General features: G+C 36.3%; 2 protein-coding genes across 7 annotated transcripts in view; both read right to left on the bottom strand.

The window, feature by feature from the left end:
• LOC144616142 (uncharacterized) overlaps nucleotides 1-2,396 on the bottom strand; it is a 131,389-nt gene extending 128,993 nt beyond the window's left edge. For 3 of the 5 annotated variants that reach the window (XM_078445790.2, XM_078445791.2, XM_078445792.2), the window contains exon 1: nucleotides 2,017-2,392. The gene's annotated coding sequence lies outside the window, so the exon portion shown is untranslated. Of the gene's footprint in view, nucleotides 1-2,016 lie in introns of all 5 variants that reach the window. The other 2 variants (XR_013555169.2, XR_013555170.2) reach the window with 1 other exon arrangement.
• A 3,858-nt stretch (nucleotides 2,397-6,254) lies between these two features.
• The window catches only part of USP53 (ubiquitin specific peptidase 53), a 64,540-nt gene continuing 47,047 nt past the window's right edge, over nucleotides 6,255-23,747 (bottom strand). For both annotated transcript variants that reach the window (XM_078445789.2, XM_060654279.3), the window contains 5 exons: nucleotides 23,269-23,415; nucleotides 21,423-22,158; nucleotides 20,058-20,134; nucleotides 11,753-11,849; nucleotides 6,255-9,775 (listed from right to left, as the gene is read on the bottom strand). In XM_078445789.2, the coding sequence (XP_078301915.1) occupies nucleotides 8,788-9,775; nucleotides 11,753-11,849; nucleotides 20,058-20,134; nucleotides 21,423-22,158; nucleotides 23,269-23,415 (2,045 nt within the window). In that variant the 3' untranslated portion in view covers nucleotides 6,255-8,787. The remainder of the gene's footprint in view (nucleotides 9,776-11,752; nucleotides 11,850-20,057; nucleotides 20,135-21,422; nucleotides 22,159-23,268; nucleotides 23,416-23,747) is intronic.

Raw genomic sequence — 23,747 nt, 5'->3', positions numbered from 1 at the left:
TATTACAATCAAACCTCGTGGTGCACTTCCACAGGTAGCATCCTCAAGCCTCTCGTGAAGGTCAGAAATGGTCCCAATACTTACTGGCTCTTACAGTACAGACACTTGCCAAACCACCAGATATTACAGCTGGCTCACAAGCCACCCTTGCGTGACCTGGGAGCAGCTGAGCTGCCAAAGGCCAAAGATTACATATGGGGAGACCAAAACATTGCACTAAGTTGGTCAGGTAACAAGACCAAGCCTTACAGCGGCCAAGGCCTAACTGCAGGTCTCCTACATCAGATATTTCACAACCTGTTCTGCTCCTATGGACTGACAAGGACACACGGAAGACAAAGATGTGCAGATAACAACATGACAGGTGACAAGATACACCAAACCCCAACTTAGTAAGTCACAAGTTTCATTGTGACCTTAGCCGTGAACAATACTGTTGTTTTTTTTTTTAATCTTATGTGATGATAAGGTATATACAGAGTTCCACCTAGACGGCCAAGATGATGGGGCCTCCGATTCCTGATGCCCTCTGTCATCAGGTACTCCACCTTAAATGCCAGCCAAATTACAAACTTGGGTTCCTTTGGTCATAAAGTAGTGCCACATAAATATACTAGACAAGATGTTACAGAATACTGGCTTGTGTATCACAATTGTAAGTTTTTTCTCAATACTGAGCTCCCTTTTCCCAGGCTTTGGAACTTGAGTTGGAAAAGATCGTTCTAAATCTTTCCATAGTAACAGAACAAGAGTTTAGTTATCACTACACAAACACTGGAAGCCATTCTACCAGAAGTTAGTAGTTTAGGCTCTATTGTACTCCAAAGTTGCCTTCCCCTATGCACACTGACAGCCCAAAAGGAGGAGCTTCGTCACTGGCGAAGGAGGCTGCTTCTGTGTAAATTGCTTGAGACAAACAGTGTCCAGAGCTGCACACTCTCGGTCAGACAAATGAGGTTCAGCCATTCTATACGAGGGACCTATTCCCAGACATGGGAGACTGATTTAACAGGATATGGGGAAGTGTGCTTAGATTTGTTATTTCTTGTTTATTCATTCTTATTCTAATTTATGCTCTTCTTTCCCTTTGCAGATAGACTCTTGGTTGCTAATCCAATTCTTCCTTCCAGTGCCAAAAATTCAGCTTTTATGTGAAACTTCTAAGAAACTTTCAGAGGAAATGAAGGAGTTCAGAGCATGTCACCCCAAAATATGCTGTTTTAGCATATTGATTATTTTAAGTTAAAGGAGCTTGAGAAACAGCAGGTACAAGAGGGGCACTCTGACCTTCCTTATTCTTCCTGGCAGGAGATAAAACTCCCATGTGAAAGATCCCCTCCCTCTACCAGGAGGAAGAAAATCAGTCCCCTCACCAGACATGGGGAATCAGGCTGAGAAATCTGTACAAACAAGACTTGTTACACTAATGCTTATCCTCCTAGTCATTTCTCCACAGTTTACTACCCCTGGCCCAAACTCCTTGGCCTTACTTGGTTCTTTGTCTAAAAGATATAAAAGCGTTCTGTTCTGGTCACTTCTTCAAGTCTTCATTCTCTTGTGAAGGTTCTCATGTACATGTAAAAAAATAATAATAATAAAACTTGTATGCCTTTCTCCTGTTAATCTGTCTTACGTCAGTTTAATTTTTAGGCCCTGCTGGAGACCCAAAGAGGGTAAGTATTGGAGAATCTTTCCTCACCGACAATGGTCAATAATTTTCTTTCTGCTAGCACTGTAATCTCGCAGGGGATCACATTCCCAAACCTTTGGGTTATTCTTATATTCACTCCCATGAGATACATGCAAAATTCTCATGATTTGCTCTCTGGCCCCCTTAGAAACTCACGCTCGTAATTACGACTTCCATCTCAGTATAGTGTTTCAGGATTAAATAAAGTAAGTGGAACGTGCTATATACACAAAACCCATCAGAGGGGGCCCCAAAACCTTGGCATATGGACCCATGCAGGGATAAGAAAAGGCGACCGTGGGCAGTTCCAGGACGGAATCCATCACCTGACAGGAATGGGACGTGAGGGTGACTTCCGGTCCGGCCAGAGAGTTTTTCTTATAGCGAAACTTGTTTCACCAGCTTTCCCCGAGGGCGCAGCAGGGCGGAGCGGGCGGGCCCTCTTACTCCGCTTCCGGTTGGAGGCCGAGCTGCCTGCTAGCAGTCACGGAGACAGCGGACCGCCGGGCGGCGCCTGCGCGCTAGAAGAGGAGGGTGCTCGGGGGCCCTTTTCCGGGGGCGGGGAGCGCGCATGCGTAGGCAGCCAGACTGCGGCCAGTTTAAGGCCAGGTGAACGCGGAAGTACGGTACGTGAGTGTTTTCCAGCTCTTCTGACTGCGGCCGGGTGACGGGTGCGAGATGCAGGCGGGCGCGGCGCCTGAAGATGGTCGAGACGGTCCCCGGGAGCGGCTAGCCTTGGGTGAAGCTGGGAGGCAGCAGCAGAATCATGAAATGCGGTCTCAATCGAGGGCAGAACGGTTTCCAAAACATTCCTACTGGTTGGATCTCTGGCTCTTCATCCTCTTTGACCTGGTGTTGTTTATCTTCGTGTATCTTTTACCCTGGTGAGTACTCTGAATACAACGTTGAACTGGTAGGGAGCTTACCACTACTCCTTTTGGGGGTAGGCAAGGTAACTGAATTCCAGAGAGTATGGTATGTCCAAGGTAATAACGTAGCTGGTGAGTGGCAGGGTCGGTGGGTGGGTAGGGAGATTGGGATAAGGCTGGAATGAAAATGTTCTTCCTTGGCACCTCACTCAGTGAGGGTCTTCAAAGAGGTAGAAACTTGGCTCCATGATTTTTTTTCTCATGTTATGGAATGAAACCAGCTGGGTTTGAGTGCCTGCACCACCACAAAGAAATCAGAGAAGTTATTTCGCTTCTCTGAGCTTTATTTTTCCATTTACCATTTGGAACCATAGGTGTGGAATGAAGATTAAATGAGATAGTAATTTATCTAAAAGCGATTTGCATTTTCCTTGGCAGCAGTAAGCGCTCGACTGAAGCTACTGTTCCTATACTACAGTTGGGCCATGATTAGGCCACGTAGGTATCTCAAACAGGTCCAAACCTGAACTCTTAATAACTTATTACAAAAAATGCACTTTTGTGCCGCCATTTCAGTAAGTAACTTTTTTCACTCAGTACTCCTCCCAGAACCCTGAGGCTCTTTGACTCTCCTCTCTCTTTTATACACACCCACACAGCCCGAAACACCAAATTCTGTAGGTTCCACTTGCAAAATCCTTGCTCTGCATTTTCCTTGCCACTCAGTCTGAAAAGACAATTTTGGAAGGGGAGAAGGAAAGGAAATGTAGAGAAGGAGTAGGGGAGCAGAACAAGAAAAGGACACAGGATTGAGTTGATGAGGGAAAAGTTCAGGAGAGAAGCAGTGACCTGAAGATAGAGCCTGTGGAAGAAAAGCAGTGCAGCTCATTTAGACATTGAGGAGCTTTCTTGGAGTTTGGGGTTGTTTTCTCACCAGGAGTTAACCTCTCTCAGTCATGCTTATGAATTTGCAAGCCTTGATAGGCAATTTTATCTTCTTTCCCCACCCCCAAATTGTGGCAAAGATTTGGGCATAAGGTCATTGTATTTAAGGCCCTATCGCTGCTGAGTTGCTGGATAGTGTGGTAAATTAGAAGGCAGAGGTTTGAGTGGGGTGAATGGAAGAGATGGGTATTTCTATAAAATCCTCTTCCAAGCCATTTATAGAGTTTCCACTCTCCTCTACTTCCCCTCCTGTTTTGGGTAGAGACTGATACCTCAAATATAGTGATTTTTTTTTTTTTTTTTAAGTTTTCATTCCTGGGTAGAAAATGGAAGCCTTAGGAGAAATAGTCCAGGCCTTTTTTTTTTTTTTTTCTCTGTCTCATCAATACGTAAATCGTTTAGGAATGTGCAAGTGACTGAGACAACCTAGATTTTCAAATATTAGGGTAAGTATTAAAATGGGAAGGAGACATTGTTGACAAGTATTTGGTTTTTACAGAATGGTTTGCCTATGTCTAGATTAAGAAGTTGGTTCCTGGAGTGAATTCTGAAAACGACTACAAACCTCTTGGAGAAGAAAGGATTGTGCAACAGAACTTCAAACTCTAAGCGACTTTTCTTTCATTTTACATACTCTTCATTTTGGGGACTACATAAAATGGGTGATGATCTCACCCATTCATATAGCTAAGTTCTTAAACTAGACTCTGATTGATGTTTAAAAACTTTTTAAACATCTGATGGCTTTACAGGGGCTGAATATTGAAATATTTATATGTAAGGGTTTATTGTATCCATTAAGAAATACAGTACTGTCTAGCCTATAACATCTTAAGGGTTAGCTAGGGTTTCATATGATGCAAAAATGATGAAATATTAAGGTGAAGTATTTAAAAATAAATTACTGAAAAGCAAGGGAAGAAGGGTTTTGAGAAAAAGGAGTTAAGAGCTGTACAGAAAATGCAGGCCCACGATATATTGGCTGTAAGTACCAGTTTAATTTTAGATTAAGTGGTCCTCTGTTATGATTGCCAGTTTGATACAAGTGCAGGGAAAGTATGTAATATCCAACATTGGAAATCTGGAGTGCATGTCCTCTCACCTGGATGCTTCCTGCCGTTCATTCCCTTTTAGGCTTTTGAACTTCCCTAAGATAAGACTGTGTTTCCAACCTATTTTTTGTTGTTGTGGTTGCATTAAGAATGCTTGTGGCCTGAACATGTTTTTTAAAAATGTTTGTACATTAAATACGTCCGCAAAGTCAGCATATTTACTCATTTCAACAAATATTTGAGCACTTAACTCTGGGCCAGGTACAGCAGTGAGCAAAACAGACAAAAAAAAATCCTTGCCTTCATGGAGCTTACATTCTCTTACTTATCTAAATGTTAACAAGAATGTACATTCTAGGAGGATCAGAATTTTATTTAATCAGAAAGTCACACTCCCAAAACAGCTACTAAAAGCCCTTCAGAAACAATTCCTATTATCTAACAGATACTCCTTTATGTAACGTTAGAAATGGGCTCTTGTTGAAATTGGTGACATCTGATACATGTGTATTGCCTCAGTATTTTGAGGATATTCCCTTCCCTTAGAAACAAGGCATAGATCTGGTAAACTCTACATCCTCTCCCTTTTAGGATGGCAGTTAAGAGTGAAATCTGGGACTGGTTTTGGGGGATTTTAATTGCCTGTTGCTGACTATGAGGTTAATAATTATGCCTTCAGGATATTGTTGCATCTGCATGGAGAGAACCTTTTATGCAAAGGTTGAAGCATCTAAAGAAACATAGAACTGGGATTTCATTGAGCATACCAAGTGTGAACGATTTTTCTGCTGCTTGCTAATAATTTTGTCCAATAAACGTTTATTACATAATTAAATTTGGTCTGATTTGGATTTTGCATTTGTTTAAACAAATTACTTGATAGTATTATTTTGAGAGGATTAACAGTTACCATGTAGCTTAATGGTAGGTTACACACAAAGATTTATGATCCTGACTACCTTTCTGAGCCTAAAATCTGAGCCCAGTACCACAACTATTAGATACTCTGAAAATTCTGATAGAGGGAAGGCAGTAAAGTCCTAGTGTTGTGACATGACTCTAAATGGTATACAAAAATGGTGGCAGCGTGAGGGTTGAATCTTTTCTATAGCTGATGAATAAGAAATTATGCCTACCACTGAACTGTGCCACCTCTAGTACAGTGACTGCTTACAGTACCCACACCTGAAGGCTAAGTGGGTAAAAGGGGAAACGGGTAAGGCTAAAGGATGAATGGGGCACCAAGAAAAGTTGGCAAACTTGCTAAGACAAAAACAAAGACATTCAAAGAATAACATTAATGTGATTTTAATCTGATAGATTCCTTTATAAATTTCAAAACCTTAATTTCATATAAACCAAATGATTATTTTAATAATCATTTGAAATGAACTAGCTGACTAGCAGTTGTGAGGAAGTCATTAGGAGTCCATTAACCTGAAAATTTGCAATAGAAACTTCTTCTCCACGCTATCTAGTCCCTAAATGGCATGGGAATACATTCAGAGACTACAGGATATTTAGAGTCATTGAGGTTACTTAATGTAAATTATGTTCCAGGACAAGGGTCATCAAACAATGGCCAATGGGCCAAATCTAGGCCACTACTCAGGCCTGTGAGCTAAGAATGATTTTTACATTTTAAAATGGTTGAAAAAAATAAAAAAATTTCATATGAGAATTATATGAAATCCAAGCTTCAATATCAATAAAGTTTTATTGGAACACAAACATGCCATTCATTTACATACCATTTAGGGCTGCTTTACTTCTTTAACCAGTGGCAGAGTTGAGTAGTTTGTTACAAAGACCCTATGGTCCACAAAGACCAAATTATTTACTATCTGGGTCTTTACAGAAAGTTTGCCAACTCCAATAGGAGCCCAATTTTAGACTTCACTACAGTTACAGTCTTAGGAGCCTCCAGTGATAACACTTTATGATTAGTGATATTCCAAGTACCCTGAACTTTAAGTTGACTTACATTTCTCATAAAATAATAATCAACATGGGGGAAATGCACAGAATGTTCATGAATGCACAACATGTTCATAAATGCACAGAAAAGTCCAACCATGTTAACTTAAAAATCGGTTTATCTTTAAAAAAAAAATGCTGAACCAGAAAAAAACTGATTTCACAGAAAAATAGAACAGTCTGAAGATACGTATTTTGAACATTATAACAATTATTGGTTGCATTATTTCAGAAGTTATAATTTTATAACCAGAAGAAAACATCTATAAAAATTAGATACCCTAGCAGTAAAAATTTTACATGTGAATGATTAGTTAGTAATTATGTATTCAAATCTATATTTGGAGTGTTGAATCAACAAAAACAGTTCTAGTTTGTTAGTACTATGACAATTCAGGTGGTTTCAACTGAACAGTACTTTAAAAAGAGCCAAAATTAGATGTTGTAACTCATCTGAGTTGAAAATACAAATCTATGAGACTGCTGTTAAATATCAGAAATATGTTTATGTTTCAAATAATACATTTAAAATAAAAGCTACACAAAGTTTTTGAAAGATATTAAAAATACTTGAAGTCCATTTTCTAGTATTTTACAATGTTATAAAAGCAGTAATTAAATACAGACATTTCAAATACAATTTCAAAAACTTTACAGTATTTACAAACCCTCCATACTAAAAGTTATGTTAAAAATAAGCTTTCTTAAAAGATAAAGTTTAACATAGTTCATATTCAAGTATTTCTAAAGTAAGAGAATATAGAGTAATAATCACCTACATTTACAGTTAAGCTATTTAAAAACTTCTCTAGGTTTGATAACTGGGTGCGGTTATGTTTTTACAAGCAATATTTTATATTTATCTAGAAATACTCATTTTAAATCATTTACATTTTGCAATATTTTAACAGTTTAAGGAATTGGTCAAAATGTTAAATTTATTCATCAGTTTACAGAATTAAGTTATATGTATAAAGTTTATTAATGAATGTAAGAAAAATTTTAATTATGTAATTCTTTATTTTCTTAAGTGGACAATACAAAAACTCCTAAACCACAATAAGTTTACCAACTTAGTACAAAATAAAATGACAACTAATGAAATAAGGCAATTAAAGTAACTTATAAGGTCATCCTGATAATGGAAATCTTTATTTTTAAAATAAAGCCCTCTCCATGAAAGTAGTTAGGGTAAAACGACTATCCGTTTAGAGTAGAAAAATGGGAGAGCTGCTCAAATTAATACATTTCATTAAAATTAAACCCTCTATGAAAGGCAGCAATTGAATCTGGAAACCCAAAAATATTTTCAGATTCAAGAATCTGAAGATCACTAAAATGGGTTGACAATCTATAAAGATGTAAGGTTACAGCAGGGGAAATTTAGGCAGTCACAGTGAGATTCCCAATAAGAGGGCCCTAACTTAATTCCTAACACTGGTTATTAGCAGCCCAATGTAAACCAAACCAAAATAAAACCTTTCACATTTCATATAAAGTTAGAAAAAGTGTTAACAAATAAATATACTAAAGTTAAGAATTTCATTTATTTTTAGCTTACATGGCTGAAATCAGTTTATGAATACATACAACAAAGGCCTAATTTATGTTAACTAGGCATTCTGTAGATAAAAGTTCTAGGAGCAAAATTAAGTTTCTTCTCTTCTGACCTTAAGAATTTAATTTAAAAATTGCTTTATCATTAAGGCTTTTTTTTTCTTTTTCAAATGCTATCAATTTCATGGGTTGATATTTTTTAAGACACTTAAAGGGATTGCATGTAATAGACTATCACAGAAGTCAAAAACAAATGGGTGAAGCCCTCTTGGTTCCTTACCCATTAGAAAGTGCTTCTTAGTAAAGCAAATACTGCTTTGACTACACAAACTATGTATCACCTGGTATTTTTCCATTAGCATAGTTTTATCAATCTACATATGTGAATATTGGTTAGTTTAATACTTATGGGTCTGTTAGCCACACAAGGAACAAAGTACATTTTTATTCAATTGCAGCAGTGACTTTTTGCATACCCCCCAATTTTCTATTTTGCAGGCACGCCAAGGCTATTCAAAGGGAATTTCTAAAATATCCAATAAGTTGATCACAAAATAAAAAATATATATAGAAAGTTAAAGCGATTAATGACTTTAAAAATGCCATGGTTTTAATTTCATGTGTTACCAGGTTTGGTCAGTCAATTCCTATTATTTTTAATGGCCTCTGAGAAGTATAAGCTTACCGGTTTCATCATTTATCTACTACAATGTATACTAGGTTTATATCTTTGCTCAGAAGGGCAGTTTGAACCAAGACTATTGTGTAACACCGGTCCTAGCCCTCTTTCACTCTGGGATAGCGAATTATCATTACAAAAACCACTGCTCTCCGGAACATAGAGCTTGGGTCTCTGATGGTATTTCAGTCTGTATGTATCAGTCATGCAGCTATCAACTGAAAAATAGGTAGTTAATGAAATGGTCTCATTTGGACAAGTAGAACTAGAGTCTATTTCTGGTTGGCAAAACGCATCAACAACTGTACCCAAGTCTGCCTGAAAATCTTTAGTTGAAGAGCCGGACAGGTAGTTTGGTGTGTTGCCAACATGCTCTTTTACTTGAAATGTTTCCTGAAGTCTTTCATCATTCATGTATGTACCCACTTCTGAACCTGGTTCTGGATCCGGACTTAAACTGTGCTTTGGAAGACTAAAAGAATTCGCTTTAAATGTCTCTGTAAGTTTGACATTATGTGTGGAACCATTTTTCTCTGACTGTGGCACACTGGTTATAGCATATTTCTTTGGTGGCAAAGGAGGCGGATTATGGCTAACAAGGTTTGGCATCTGACCATCAGATCTGCAGGCTGACTGAATTATATGTTCCCTGGATAGAGACTTCTCAGAGGAACACTGTTCCATCATAGTTTGCTGCTCGATGAGGGGAGCAGTTTCTGGCTTTAACCCAACAGGTCTCATGTGTGAGGACCACAAAGAAGATGGTAACACTATTTCGTTACTGTTCATTATCTTTCCAGAAGCAGAATTATCATCAATGTGAAGAAGTAAACCTGTTCTCTCAGAATTTTCTGTATTAAGCCACTCAGAAAATTTGCATTCACTTGATGTTTCAAGTTTCTGTTCATTTGACTGGTGGATATGCTCTCTTGCTGCAGTGTCCTTCAGTATCTGTGGACCTGACGAAGGGAACAACTTTCCATTCGTTTCATGTATAATATGTGACCTGAAACATAAAAACAAAGCTAAAACACCATATATAAATAGGCAAAACTGGGGGAGAAACAAACATTTGTCCTGCAGTGTAATTTCTCAATATACACTTTGTTATTTTTGTAACAGAAGTGGGAAGATACTTATAACCATTAACATTTTACACTCTCTTAGTCCGAAATTTATGCTAAAATATATGAATGCCAGAAACACCTATCATTACCAAAATCAGATTTCTAATAATTAGAAGCATAATTTAAAAAAACTCATTTCAACTTACAAGCATGGAAATTGCATTTATTTGTGATAAAATGTAGCACAGACTTAAAAAGAAATGTTATAAGCAAACACTTCAATTCCCTAAAACACTTTTCAACCAACATCACAAAGTTTATACCAATAGAGACAACTTTAATTTTGACATGTAATGCTATAAAAGGCTGGCATACTAATTAAAAATAATTTGATCAGGAGTACCTTTAGGTAATGATTTTTTTTGGAAACCAGTTTTAGAATTTTTAATATATATGTATATCTGTTATTCTGTTATTATATATTATATAATACCAAGAGCTTCAAAAACAAATAGAGGAACAAAAGAGAAAAAATGGTCTGAGCCCTCTCTCAATTTCCAAGAGACCCTGTCTACAAAGCCATGTTTTTTTGCTAATGACAAAATGCTATACATTCGACTCTAATTTGTTTCAATTATTAATCAGCCCTTAAGATTTTAAGTTGCACAGATAACAAAAGCAATCTGTAAGTAAAAATAATAGTTACTATTTAGTAAGCACTAACTACATGCTGGCCACTATACTAGAGCTTTTCTATTACTTTCTTTGATCTACAACAGTATTCAGGTAAAGATTATTCAAGTAAAGACTACTATCCCCCTTTACCTGCATGTGGCCAAAATCACCTGGATGATAAACAGAAGAACTAGGAATTGAACCCAGATCTGTTTGTCTCCAAAGGCCATGTTCTCAGCCACTACTCAAAGATCATTTAAATGGCAAGTTACCAATTTTACAAGAAAACTGTAAGACACAACTGACACAACATTCCAGAGAGCATCTCCCCGAGTCAGTACTAGACAAATACTGTCAAACTCTTGGCCTCCCTTTTCTAGACCTCATGTTGACCAGCCCCTATCTAGCAGCTCAGTCTTCCTTCAGACAGGTAACTATAATATGGCTAAATAGATTTCAGCTTTCAATTTTTGTGTTCTCCTGAGGTTAGGCCTTGACGGGGGTTTGAATAATTCAGAAACTCCTCAGCACTCCTCAGGAACCCTTCAAAGACCACTGTTAGAGTGATAACCTTATAGGTAACGATTTTTTTAAGTTTATTTATTTTGAGAGCGTGTGAGCAGGAGAGGGGCAGAGAGAGGGAGGAAGAGAATCCTAAGCCGGATGTCTGTGCTACTGTCAGTGTCAGCATGGAACCTGACGTGGGACTTGAACCCACCAACAGTGAGACCATGACCTGAGCTGAAATCAAGAGTCAGATGCTTACCTCACTGAACCACCCAGCTGCCCCTAGGTAATTAACTTCTATGGTGAAGATAAATGATATTACATTGTAAATTTTATTTTGCTATATGAAAATTATTTTTCTCATGTGAATTGCATGGAATTGATGAAAAGAGGCTCTGTAGGATAAGAGCTATATTCAAATTTCAGCTCCATTGCTTCAGGCAAATTACTTAATAAAAGCCCTTAATTTTCTCTTTGGTATAATACCATCTACCTCCTAAAAGTGCTGTGAGGATGACAACAATCATGTATTGTACCAAGTACTTTGTAGGCCAGGCTCTCTATTCTCAGGTCCTTTTAATGATCACTTTTAATGAACAGACAGGCATCAATAAAATTGTAGACCCATTGTTTTCAGAGCAGTAATATGAATTTACAGCCTATCTGATAAAGAGTTCCTATAATACATGCATTTAGTACAGAAAATTTTAGTTTTTCCAAATATTTTTGATTACCTCTTTATCAAAGGATTTTTTATTTGTAGATGTGACTCTGGGTGGAACTCAGGAGATTTACAGCCTACTTCCAAATTCTTGAGTTCTTTTCTGAAGCCTGAGGTGGGGAGAGAGAAAAATTAAATTATTTAAGTGATCTTTTATAATTTACTCCACTTATACTTCTCCATAATTTACATAAGGTTTCCTATAAATAGGTAATTCTCTTACAACTAACAGAAATTAATTCTTCAAGGCCCAGCTCAAATAATACCTCTTTTCTGAATGCTTTATACAAAATAAATGGCTACTTCTACTACCACTTGGAAATGTTAGCAATGTTATTGGGGCTACACTGCGTGGAGCTATGTTGTTTCCCCAGTTACGTAAGACATATTCTTTGCCGACAAAGTGGTAGGGAAATTGTGCATCTGAAGACAGATGGCTTGGGTTGAAGTTTAGATTTGCTAGTTATGGGCTAGTAACTTTAAACAAACCTCTCAATCCCTTACAATCTGTTTCCTCATTTATATGAGATAATGACACCTCTTTTACCTTCCTCACATGAACATTAGGAACATGAACTGAATTAAATATGTGGGAAGGTATTATGATAACATGTAAGATGTTATGTCATCATCACTAACTAGCTACCATTTACTGACTGCTAAGTTGTTAAGAGGTTGATAATAATTATTTCATTTAATCTTTACAAGTGAACCCCATTTTTACTTGAAAGACAACAAACACTGGTTACTCAGAGTTGGGTACCTGGCAGAAATTTTCTTAAAAATTAAAGACATGAACCTATCATTCCCAAGAAAACAACTAGCATTATTTATTGCCAATGATAGAATTCAAGCTTTTGGATGAAAATTAGAATTTTGGAAAACGGGAATCCACCATCATGAGTTTTGTAGCTTCCCGATAATTATAAAGACTTTCTGCTAACATCTGTGGCAATATTAACAAATGTGCTTTTTTAAATTATATAAAGAAATGTGTCAACATTTGGAAGACTTGCAAATTTAGCAAATCAATATTTTCCAAATGAGGTTAGTAAAAAACATCATGCATGAGTAAAGTAAATCATTCTTTAAATACTTAAATTTTTCCATTTTAAAGCCTAATACAGTAATTATTAATATATATTGCCCATCACTTTTTGGGATGAGCACTGGGTGTTGTATGGAAACCAATTTGACAGTAAATTTCATATATTAAAAAAAAAAAAAAAATATATATATATATATATATATTGCCCATAAAAACCAAAGCTCTTTGAGGTCCTTAATATTTTTTAATAGTATAAAAATATCCTGAGATCAAAACGTTTGAAAACTACTGCTACAATTGATTGAAAATAGTTGTCTTTTAAAATCTCAGTCACAACTGTTCTGTGAAATGATTCCCTCCCCTTTTTTTTTCTTTTCAAATTTTTATTTTTTAAAGTTTATTTGAGAGAGACAGACAGAGCATGAGTGCGGGAGGGGCAGAGAAGGAGACACAGAATCTGAAGCAGGCTCCAGGCCCTGAGCTGTCAACATAGAGCCTGATGCAGGGCTCAAACCTACCAGCTGTGAGATCATGATCTGGGCTGAAGTCGGAGGCTCAACCAACTGAGCCACCCAGGTGCCCAAAATTTCCCTTTTTATACCCCAAGGAAGTTAGGTGACCCAACTGATGCTATGTAACTGGTGACAGCATTCAAACAAATCCAGGGTTAACTCCAAAGTCAGTGCCCTTTCCCCTACCTGCAAGCTCTCTTTTACATATGCTACTAAAATCTGAGATCATCATACAGAATCTCCTGTGATGAAACTAGGCCACTAGTTTGAACATCAAATAACATGATCCACTTTAATGTGCTGATGCCTACAGAAGATATCAGAATATATGGCATTAGCTTGAATTTTCAATTGATTGTCTATACTTCTATACAATTCTACTTAAGTTTTTCCTGTATCCTCCCTTGTTTTTAGATGGCATTGTTATCACATTCATTTATGTTTTCTTTCATTCTCATGCTTTTAATTGTACTCCAAACCTATGAATTGAAGATTACAGAGAAGGGGCGCCTGGATGGCTCAGCCAGTGAAGCATCTGCCTTCAGGTCATGACCTCACGGTTTGTGAGTTCGAGCCCTGCATCAGGCTCTGTGCTGACAGCTAGGAGCCTGGGGCCTGCTTCAGATTCTGTGTCTCCCTATCTCTCTGCCCCTCCCCTGTTCCTGCTCTCTCTGTCTCAAAAATAAACAAACATTAAAAAAAAAAAAAGATTTCAGAGAAAACAAGTTATTAAAGCAACAACTTTATTTTTTAAACAATAACAAAGAACTTTATCTTAGATGGCTTTTTATCCCTAAGTTGATCTTCTGGGTGTCACTCAAAGTTCAGCTGGAATCTATAGTTGATCAAAACATCTAACTATTATCCTATGGAAAAAAATCTGTATTTGATTACCATCAGGCTTTGCAAATTAAATCTTCAATTTCTAAGAAAGAGTTGTGTAATATATATGAGAATTTAATACCCCATATGCAATATTGCTCACACAGTAAATGTTAGCTTCTAATAAAACCTAAGATAGTAGAATGAGAGGAACTACAAGTCTGGCATTCATTTGTTTAAGACTTAACACTCCTACGTCCTCTAGACTGCAGTAAGCTCTTCATTATTACACGATACATTCCCTTTTTGTTATTGTTTCCCTTAGTATAATATCTAACATATAAAATACATTCAATGAAAGTCTAGAAAATGAATAAACAATTACATGCAAAACATACTGTTTTTCTTCTCTTAAATTACCACCACCCTGTCCACAACGTTCCGAACTCACAGAACCAGAACTAGATAAGTATAAACTGAGTCAAATTCTTCTTACCTTTCCTCTTGACCTATTTCAACTTTAACAAGTGCCACACTAATAAAATCTTAAAAATAAAAGGCAGTATCATTGATCCCAGGGAGTGTTAGTTGCTTGTAAGCCTGACAGATTGCTGAGGCTCAAAAACAGCCTCTCTCTTCAGCAGCTACTTTATGATTATTTAAAAAAAAAAAAAAGGTAATGTCAAAAAGAACTGATAATTTTTTGGACTTGAAAAATTAGAAAGTTGAAGTTACATTACAATTTTCTACTCACTTTGATTTTAACTTCAGAATGTTTACTTCTTACCCTAATTTCAAGTTTATTATTCACAAACACCAGAAAAAATACTTAATTCTTAAAGAACTCTTTACTATTATTAAAGTATGTACAACAGACAGCAGGAGGCAGCAGAGGTCTTATAAATATGTTTGAAATTTTCATGTCACTATGGCAGGCATTCAACCAAGTGGTTTGACTTCAGAATTCCAACTAACTTAAAAATAGATGTGTTATTTTTCTCTTCTGCTGACATAGACATCCATGTGTCTTTACTGGGAATTTTGGCTCCAGGTCCTTTGCAAACCAAAATAGTTCAATTTTTATACTTGGCACAGAAGACAACACCAAGGTTTGAACTAATAATGCTAATTTTGATACTGTATTTTTTAAAAGCCCAATAGTCAAGAAATCAAAATATATACTTCATCTGAAAAGATGACCCTGGTTTAAAACAGGCTTAGGTAGCAATAAAACCAAACTGCTGGTCTAGACAATGTAATCTTCACTCTTGTTGTATGGGGAGATTTCAAAATATAACATGAGCACTACTATTACAAAGCCTAAACACATTCAAGAGCAATAATCCAATCAATGATCTGATTTACAATAAAACAAAAATTTTGTAAATAAAATTTGAATACTTTGGAAAAATCACAAAACTTTAACTGGCCTGTTTCTTTACCTTCTTTGTTTCTTTTTCCACTCTGCCTCCAGAGATCTTATTCCACCAATTACTGTTCTGTTCTATTCTTATCTTCACACCTTTTTCTTCCTCTGTACATCATTAGTTCCTTACCGTCCATAACCTAAATGCAAAACTAAGCTCTTGGTTTCATCTTTCTCCTCTAGGTACTGCTTCTTCGCTATTCACAGCAAAGGTCTGGAGAGACATGCGCTAAATCCATTTCTTTACTTCTCTTTTATTAACTTATTATTCTACTATAATTTCTTAAGACGTTTTATTTGAAAATGTCAAAAAGTCCAGAAAAATTGAAAGATTAAAACTAGTGCAAAGAATACTTGTATATCTTTACCCAGATTCACCTATTATTAACATTTTGCTCCATTTTTTTCTGAGCAATTTTTTTTTTACATTTATTTATTTTTGATAGAGATAGAGCACAAGTGGGGTAAGGGCAGAGAGAGGGGGAGACACAGAATCTGAAGCAGGCTCTAGGCTCTGAGCTGTCAGCACAGAGCCCAACGTGGGGCTTGAACTCACAAACCGCGAGATCATGACCTGAGCCAAAATCAGATGCTTAACCAACTGAGCCACCCAGGCGCCCCTGAGCCATTTTAAGTTAGAAACATCATGGCCCTTTACTTCTCAATAATACTTCAGTCCTACCTCAGCTTGCTTCTATTTCGAATGTCCTTCTAACACTGCTTTTTACTCTTTCACTAATGACTTACCGCTAAATCAAACCTGTGCTTTTTAATCCTTATTCTGCTTAATTTGTGACCACTTGTCTTGTTGAAGCTCCCCATTTTCCTGGTTTCCCTGTGATAATCTTATGTCCTGTATTTTCTCATACCTTTAGCTCTTCCCCATACTTTCCCAAAGTTGCTCCTTCTCTCTATCCTTAGTTCATCTCTCTTAGCAAACCCCAACTTTTTTCCTCTACTTTTTGCTCTGAAATCTCCAGTTTTCCTGAGTGATGTCAACTCCCATATATGTGGCTGGTTACCCAGTACATAATCTCTCCTAAATTGTAGACATATGTCCCTAACTGGCTAATACATCTATTTAACCCAGATGATAAACAAAACAATCCCAAAATACTTTGGGCATCTCCTTTCATCCCCTGAAAGTTGTTTCTTCTTTCTATATTCTTTGATTTGGTAAGTGGTGTAACTATTTATGTAAGTCCCAAATACAGCTTCCTCCTTTTCCTCCCTTTTGTATATCTGTCATAAAAGCTGACTCCATTGTCTATAAATTCTTACAAACTCAAATCTTCTCTTCTGACACTGGTACTGTCTTAGTTTATGCCCTCACCCTTTCACTCCAGGCTATTAAAGTAGTCATCTAATTTTTCTCCCACTGCTCCGAACTCACCCTCTACATTGCCACCAGAGGTTTTCTAAAATGCAGACTGGAGTGTATTACTCTTCTTGTCCTCTGCTGCCTTTCCACTTACTGTAGAATTTAAAAATAGCATAAAAGTTTCATCATGATTTGGCTTCTATCTACCCTCTATCTGTCATCTGACAACTTCCACACATGCACTCAGCCTTGCATACACTAAACTACCTGTATTCTTCCAATGCGATACTTTCTCCTGACCATGTGAACATATAATTTCTTCTGTCTTGAATGTAATTTAAGGCATTTGAAATTCTCCTGATTAGTGACCAATTTTAAAAGAGGAGCTAAAATAATCTAAATGGCACTGTGAAATTCCAACAGTGTATCTGGATAATAGCTTTAGGCAGCAAAAACCATGACATAGGCAGAGAAATCTATGTATCTTTGTCAATGAAAAAACATCAATGAAATAATTACGATGGCATGGCACTACTGTAGATTCTTGGTTCTCTAACATCAAATAAACTTGTACAGGCTAATATTAAAAACTGACTTAAATATCATAAATAAGTAAAAATTTTCTAAAGCTCCTTAACTTTCTAAGTCTTATAGCATATAACAGAAAGCGATTCTTTAGGTCGATACTGTAAGTGTGCCCCCATTTTATAAAGAAATAGGACAAAGCCAAGGAAATCATACCAAATCACAAAGAATTAAATTAAACTGTGCCTTACTTAAAACAAAAATCCACACAGGGAATGTGTTTAGCTTGGGGAAAAAACTCCTATACTATTTTAACATGTTCTCAAAGAGTAGGGAAGGGGAATCCATAGAGACACCATGGGCAGGGGCATTAACAAAGATCCTCAAGGCAAAGACCAGGTGAGAGAACTCTGGTAGACTCTGAAGTTTGTTAAATAAGAAATAATTTTAACATAATACAATTCATGAGTTAAATAAGTGGGTTACATAAAACCACAATAAGAAACCTACTTCATACCCATTAGTGATGGTAATCATCAAAACAAAACAAAACCCCAGAAAACAACAAATGTTGGTGAAATATAGAGAAGTTGGGACCCTTGTGCATGGCTGGTGGGAATGTAAAATGGTGCAGCTGCTGTTGAAAACAGTGTGGTGGTTCCTCAAAAAAAGAAAACAAACCACAACAACAACACATAATTACCAAAGAATCCAGCAATTGCACTTCTTGGTACATACTCAAAAGAACTGAAAGCAGGAATTCTCAGATATTTGTACACCAATGTTCACAGGAGCATTACTCACTATACCCAAAAGATAGAAACAACCCAAATGTCCATCAATAGATGAATGGATAAACAAAATGTGTTGTGTTATACAATGTATTATTATTCAGCCTTTAAAAAGGAATAAAATTTTGACACGTGCCACAACATGGATGAACTTCAAAGACATTATGTTAAGTGAAATAAGCCAGTCACACACACACACACACACACACACACACACACACACACACACACAAATACTGTATGGTTCCACTTATCTGGGGTACCCAGAGTAGTCAAATTCATAGAGATAGAAAGTAGAATGGTGGTTGCTGGGGGCTGGGAGGGAGGGGGAAATGGAGAGCTTTTTACTGAGTACAAGAATTTAAGTTTGAGAAGTTGAAAGAGTTCTGGAGATGGATGATGGTGATGGCTGCACAGCAGTGTGAACGTTCTCACTACCACTCAACTGCCACTTCAAAACGGTTAGAATGGCAAACCTGTAATGTGTATTTTACCACAATAAAAAAATATTCTCAAGTAGGTTATATACATACTCTGATATTAAATGGGGAAACCCACTACAAAGCTCTTACAGCAATACATTCTTGACCATCACAATCTCTATGACCTTGTGTTTTTATTACTATCAGGAAGCAAGCATAATTTTGTAAAAAGTACTGAACTTGCACTTATTGTTCAATTTCACCGACTTCTGCTGTTGATTTCTGGCCAACCCTTTACTGCTTCCTGTAATACTTGGTTACCAGACTTTTATCAGATTTTTAAACAGGCGAGACATTTTATATAGGAAAGGAAGGTTATTTCCTTAATATAAGTGTTTCCTTCTGATATTATACCATTTGATAAAAACAACATAATTTAACATTTCATCATATTCAATGTCTGTAACCTTAAAATAATCTCCACAAAAGCCTTAAGAATGATAAAGATTAAAAAACAAACTAAAAATTTGTTCTTCATGGCTATTTTTTATTGTGAAAAATTACCTTTTCTAATCCTCTGAATTCTAACATTTGAAAATATGGTCTTTGATTGCAACCTCAATAATCCCCTTGCTTATCATTTTCCTTGATCCTTCTCCCCCAGATCCTTCAGCTATATCCTTTCAATAGCAACCTGAATTCTACACACATTCATAACATCTAATTTTGTTTCTGGGCTATGTATGAGTAACAGATCACCTATAATAATGCCCCACACCATGAATATAATTACTGTTTCCAAACTGAACTTTTCTAACAGGGTGTTTATCCATTTTTCTATCCTGTCCTTAACTCCTGTGGTAGACATCAGGACTGTTCACGCATATTTCAGTTCACCTTCCAGGCACTAGTAAGACTGCTTTTTTCCACCCTCTTTGAAATTAGGCTTGGCTGTAAGACATGCCTTGGCCAAGATGTGAGTGAAAGTACATTCATCATTTCTGGGTTGAAGTTTTAAGAGCTCAGGCGTGATTCTTGTGTCCTCCTTCAATCTCCTCTCCCCACAATACTGCAAGGATCAGAGAAGCATCTGTGGAGATGTAGTCTCATTAACCTGGGACCCTGAGTGACTTCTAGGAAGGACTCCATACTGACCTCCACTGGTCATGTATCATGAGCAAAACACAAATGGGTGCTGGCACACTGAGATCTTGAAGTTGTTACCACTGTGTAACCTAGAGCTTAGCCTATCCTGACTGACACATTCCCCTCTTGGCCCAGTCCCTGAACTAGCTATCCCCATCCTTTAAAAGCCTTCAAGCATGAATTCTCCCAACTTGCTCATTACTCATAACCTTACCAGTAATAGCACTGTTCCTAGCTTCTTTACTCTTATTACCACAACTTATTCTTTACAGCCACTATTACAATATATTTAAATAAAATTTTACCTTCCAAGTAGTTTTTGCTCTGTTGGGAGGAACAGTTGATATATTCTATATTTAGGTTGCTTGTTTTAACCTGGTCACTAGAAAACAGAACAAAACACACACCAAGTGTATCAGCTATCGTGGATTATTTCAGTTAGAATCTAAGAAAAAGGAAATAATACTTGTTAAAGAATTATTATATGCCATGTGCTGTTCTAGGGGATTAATGTACATTATTTAATTTACATCTCACAGCAACACTTAAAAGTAGCTATCATCCTCATTTTACAACAGAAGATTAAGGCTGTCAAAGTCAAATTAATTTGCCCAATACTTAAAATCCAAGACTACCTGGTTACAAAGTCCTGACCTTTCTACTACCCTAGGCTACCCCTTTCCAAGAAGTGTTATGAAATTGCCCTGCCATCCTAAGTCTTTATGGCAATGATTATTTAATATAATACAAGCAGTTGATTTTTGTGAATCTGGCTTTTTAATAATAAATGTGGTAAAACACCAGCTAATAACAAATTAAGATGTTTTACTTGGATTAAAAGCAGAAATTGTGGCTAGACTGATGTAAGAAATCCACCATTTAAGCTGTGGATGTGTTTTAGAGGTTACACAGGAAAGGGCAAATGTGCTTCTAACAGAAACATAAAAATGTATTCAGAATTAATTGAACACAAACTTAGTTATTTGGCTGTATTCTTTTATACTTGCTAAAGGAAAAATATCTCTTCCATGGAATTGGCTATGAAAGTAGAAAATATCCCTACTTCTGAGTTATAGATGTTAGAAATGGGATAATGAACATTAAATAGATTGAAGAATTAAATAATTAGCTTGATGACAGAGATGCAACCAATTTAAATCTACACTTGAAAATCTGTAGTATAGAGGCGCCTGGGTGGTTCAGTCGGTTAAGCATCCCACCTCAGCTCAGGTCATGATCTCACAGTCTGTGAGTTCGAGCCCCGCGTCAGGCTCTGTGCTGACAGCTCAGAGCTTGGAGTCTACTTCGGCTTCTGTGCCTCCCTCTCTCTCTGCCCCTCCCCTGTTCATGCTCTGTCTCTCTCTGTCTCAAAAATAAATAAAAACATTAAAAAATTAAAAAAAAAAAAGAAAAAACCTGTAGTATATATTAATTCTTATCAGTGGCAACAATGATAATGTATTTCTGCACTTCTAAAATTTCCTAAAAATAAAGTTATTTTCAGAATCAGGAGGTAACTATTAGAAACCTGAAATATCAAATAACTTGTGATATCCCAGGTTTCTTCATTCTAAAGTCAAGCTCTTTCCATTACACTTTATTGACCTCAGACTTTGAAAATCACTTCATATAACTATGGGGGAAAGGCATTCATTTAATTTGTGCATTACCTGCAGGATGCTGTTTCTTTAACACCACTGATATCCATTACTGTACCATTTCCATCGATAACAGGTGAATCCAAATTAGCAGATCCATTACTGACATGATCACTACTTTCATATCCAGACTCAGTCCTCTGCATCTGCCAATTGTCACCGTAAACTTTAGTCTCTTTGAGGCCTTTATTTTTCTCTGCTCCTTTTCCATTTGATTCAAGGGAACTCCTGCCTATTTCCTGCTTCATTTCATCTTCGTATATGGTCATTAAACATTTCTGCTTTGGGTTCTCCTTTGGCCAATTGTTAAAACTCTGATCTCTGCTACATTTAGGTTTGTTACTGATATTTGATTTATGTCTTGGACTATGTTGCCTTTTTTCACTTTCATTAAAAATACTATCAACATTTAATGTTTCCCTCATGGGTTTCCAACCACGGTTCCGGCTTTTACTGCTGCCACTGTAACTGCTTCCTTTATCCCTAGAATCTTGGCTGCTGTCTGTATCATATCCAGTGCCACTGTCACTCTTAACTTTGCCAGTAACTTTCTCTCCTGGGGCAAGAATCTGGGATTTACTTGAACTCAGTATTTGTGCAGAAGCTCGACTCTGATGGGCAACTCGGTCATGCTTATATGGACCTTTTCCTTGACTATGATATAGATGTGGATTTCCATATTGCCTAAAGCCATTTGGGGCAGGAGGTGATCCAGACTTGAAATGTGGAAGGTCTTCATCAACCAAATCTTTAAAAATAAATAATCAAATGAAGATACAAATGAGTACTCTTCAGAGACATTTCTCAGTCACAAGTCAAACACCTTGTTTGTAAAGAAATGTTAAGCAGCAATAAGTAAACAATAAGATTTATAGTATATCACATAGAGGTTTGAAGTTAAAAAGTGTTTTTTTTCATTCTCTATCCTTCATGAGAGGCATTTATAAGATAAGTGGTTATATATTGATTTTAAAAAATGATCTCTAAGGTAGATCATAAGATCTAAAAAAAAATTTAAATACTTTAATGTAATTTAAATATTTTTTTTTAAAAAACAGCATTTTGTCTCATTCATAATTAATGAAAATCATAACAACAAGAGTATTTTCTACTTCTTATATTGGTAAAGGTTTAAAAGTTTGTTAAACCAACTGCTGCTGAGGGTGTGAAAAAACAGACATCCAAACAATGTCAGTGAGAGTGCAGAATGGCTCAGGCTTTTAGGAGAGCAATTGAGCCACATCCAGCAAAATTAAGAATAAACATACATACCTTAACCCAGCTATTCTCCTAAAAGAATTCTATGCTATTGCTATACATAAAAAAAGTATACAAAAGTGTATGTAAAAGGATATCACTGCAGCAAAAATCTCAAATCAAGTTTTAAAGTCTAGCAGTATCATTTAAGTTAATGGCATGTCCATAACGAAAAGAGGATAAAACCATAAAGTGTAAGGCACGCTCATAATGAACTGGACACTATTAACGATGAAACAGAAGAAAGGTGAGGAGCTGCAAGAAAAGAAGCTCTCCTCACTTAATTTTATAACCTTCCTTCTTGTTTGAATGTACCATATGAGTGAAGTGAATCTATAATTACAAGGGAAGTTAAAACATCTAAACAACCACAAGTATTCCAGGCTAAAATTAAATAAGAACACTCCAGAATTTATTTTTATAGATTTAATAGGTGTATTAAAGAAATCATATTAAGATATATAACATAATATGTACATAAGTATATATGATAAATAATAAAGAAATTATATTAATTTGTATTAAGGTTACAAAATTTAGTTTAAAAGTAAGATTTTAGCAACCCCTTTTCTCAAATGAACACTATAAGCTCTTAGCTTACCTCTATGTCGGCCCAAATCTTTTCTTGGTCCCCTCTCCAAATCCTTCCTTTGTGACGAAAGTAAGTTTCTCTGTTCAATGGCCTTTAAAGCACATTCTCTGGAAATGTCTTTTATTTTTTCCCTTTGATCATTGTGACTTAACTTAACTGTAAAATAAACCATTCTTATAAATGATACAGATCATTTTTCAAATTGCTCAATAAAAGTACAAATTGAACTATATAAAATTTTTAACATGTTATATATTAAAAAGAAAATAAGTATACAATGAACTCATTTTTATCCTTAGCCAAAAAACTCAATGTGCTTTTATCCTGACACTGGAGATGCCTGTTGGCTTTAAGAACTTCTTATATAGCTCCTAAAAACTTGTGTAAAGAGATCTTATATTGAAATACTAAAAGCTAAAGGTAACTGAGTGATCACTATGTGTCAGACACCATTCTAAGTCTTAACTCATTTAATTCTTTGAGGTGGG

Source organism: Panthera onca, chromosome B1 (assembly GCF_046562875.1).
Source record: "Panthera onca isolate mPanOnc1 chromosome B1, mPanOnc1 haplotype 2, whole genome shotgun sequence".
NCBI classification, from domain to species: domain Eukaryota; kingdom Metazoa; phylum Chordata; class Mammalia; order Carnivora; family Felidae; genus Panthera; species Panthera onca.
This window is presented reverse-complemented; position numbering and strand designations above follow the sequence as displayed.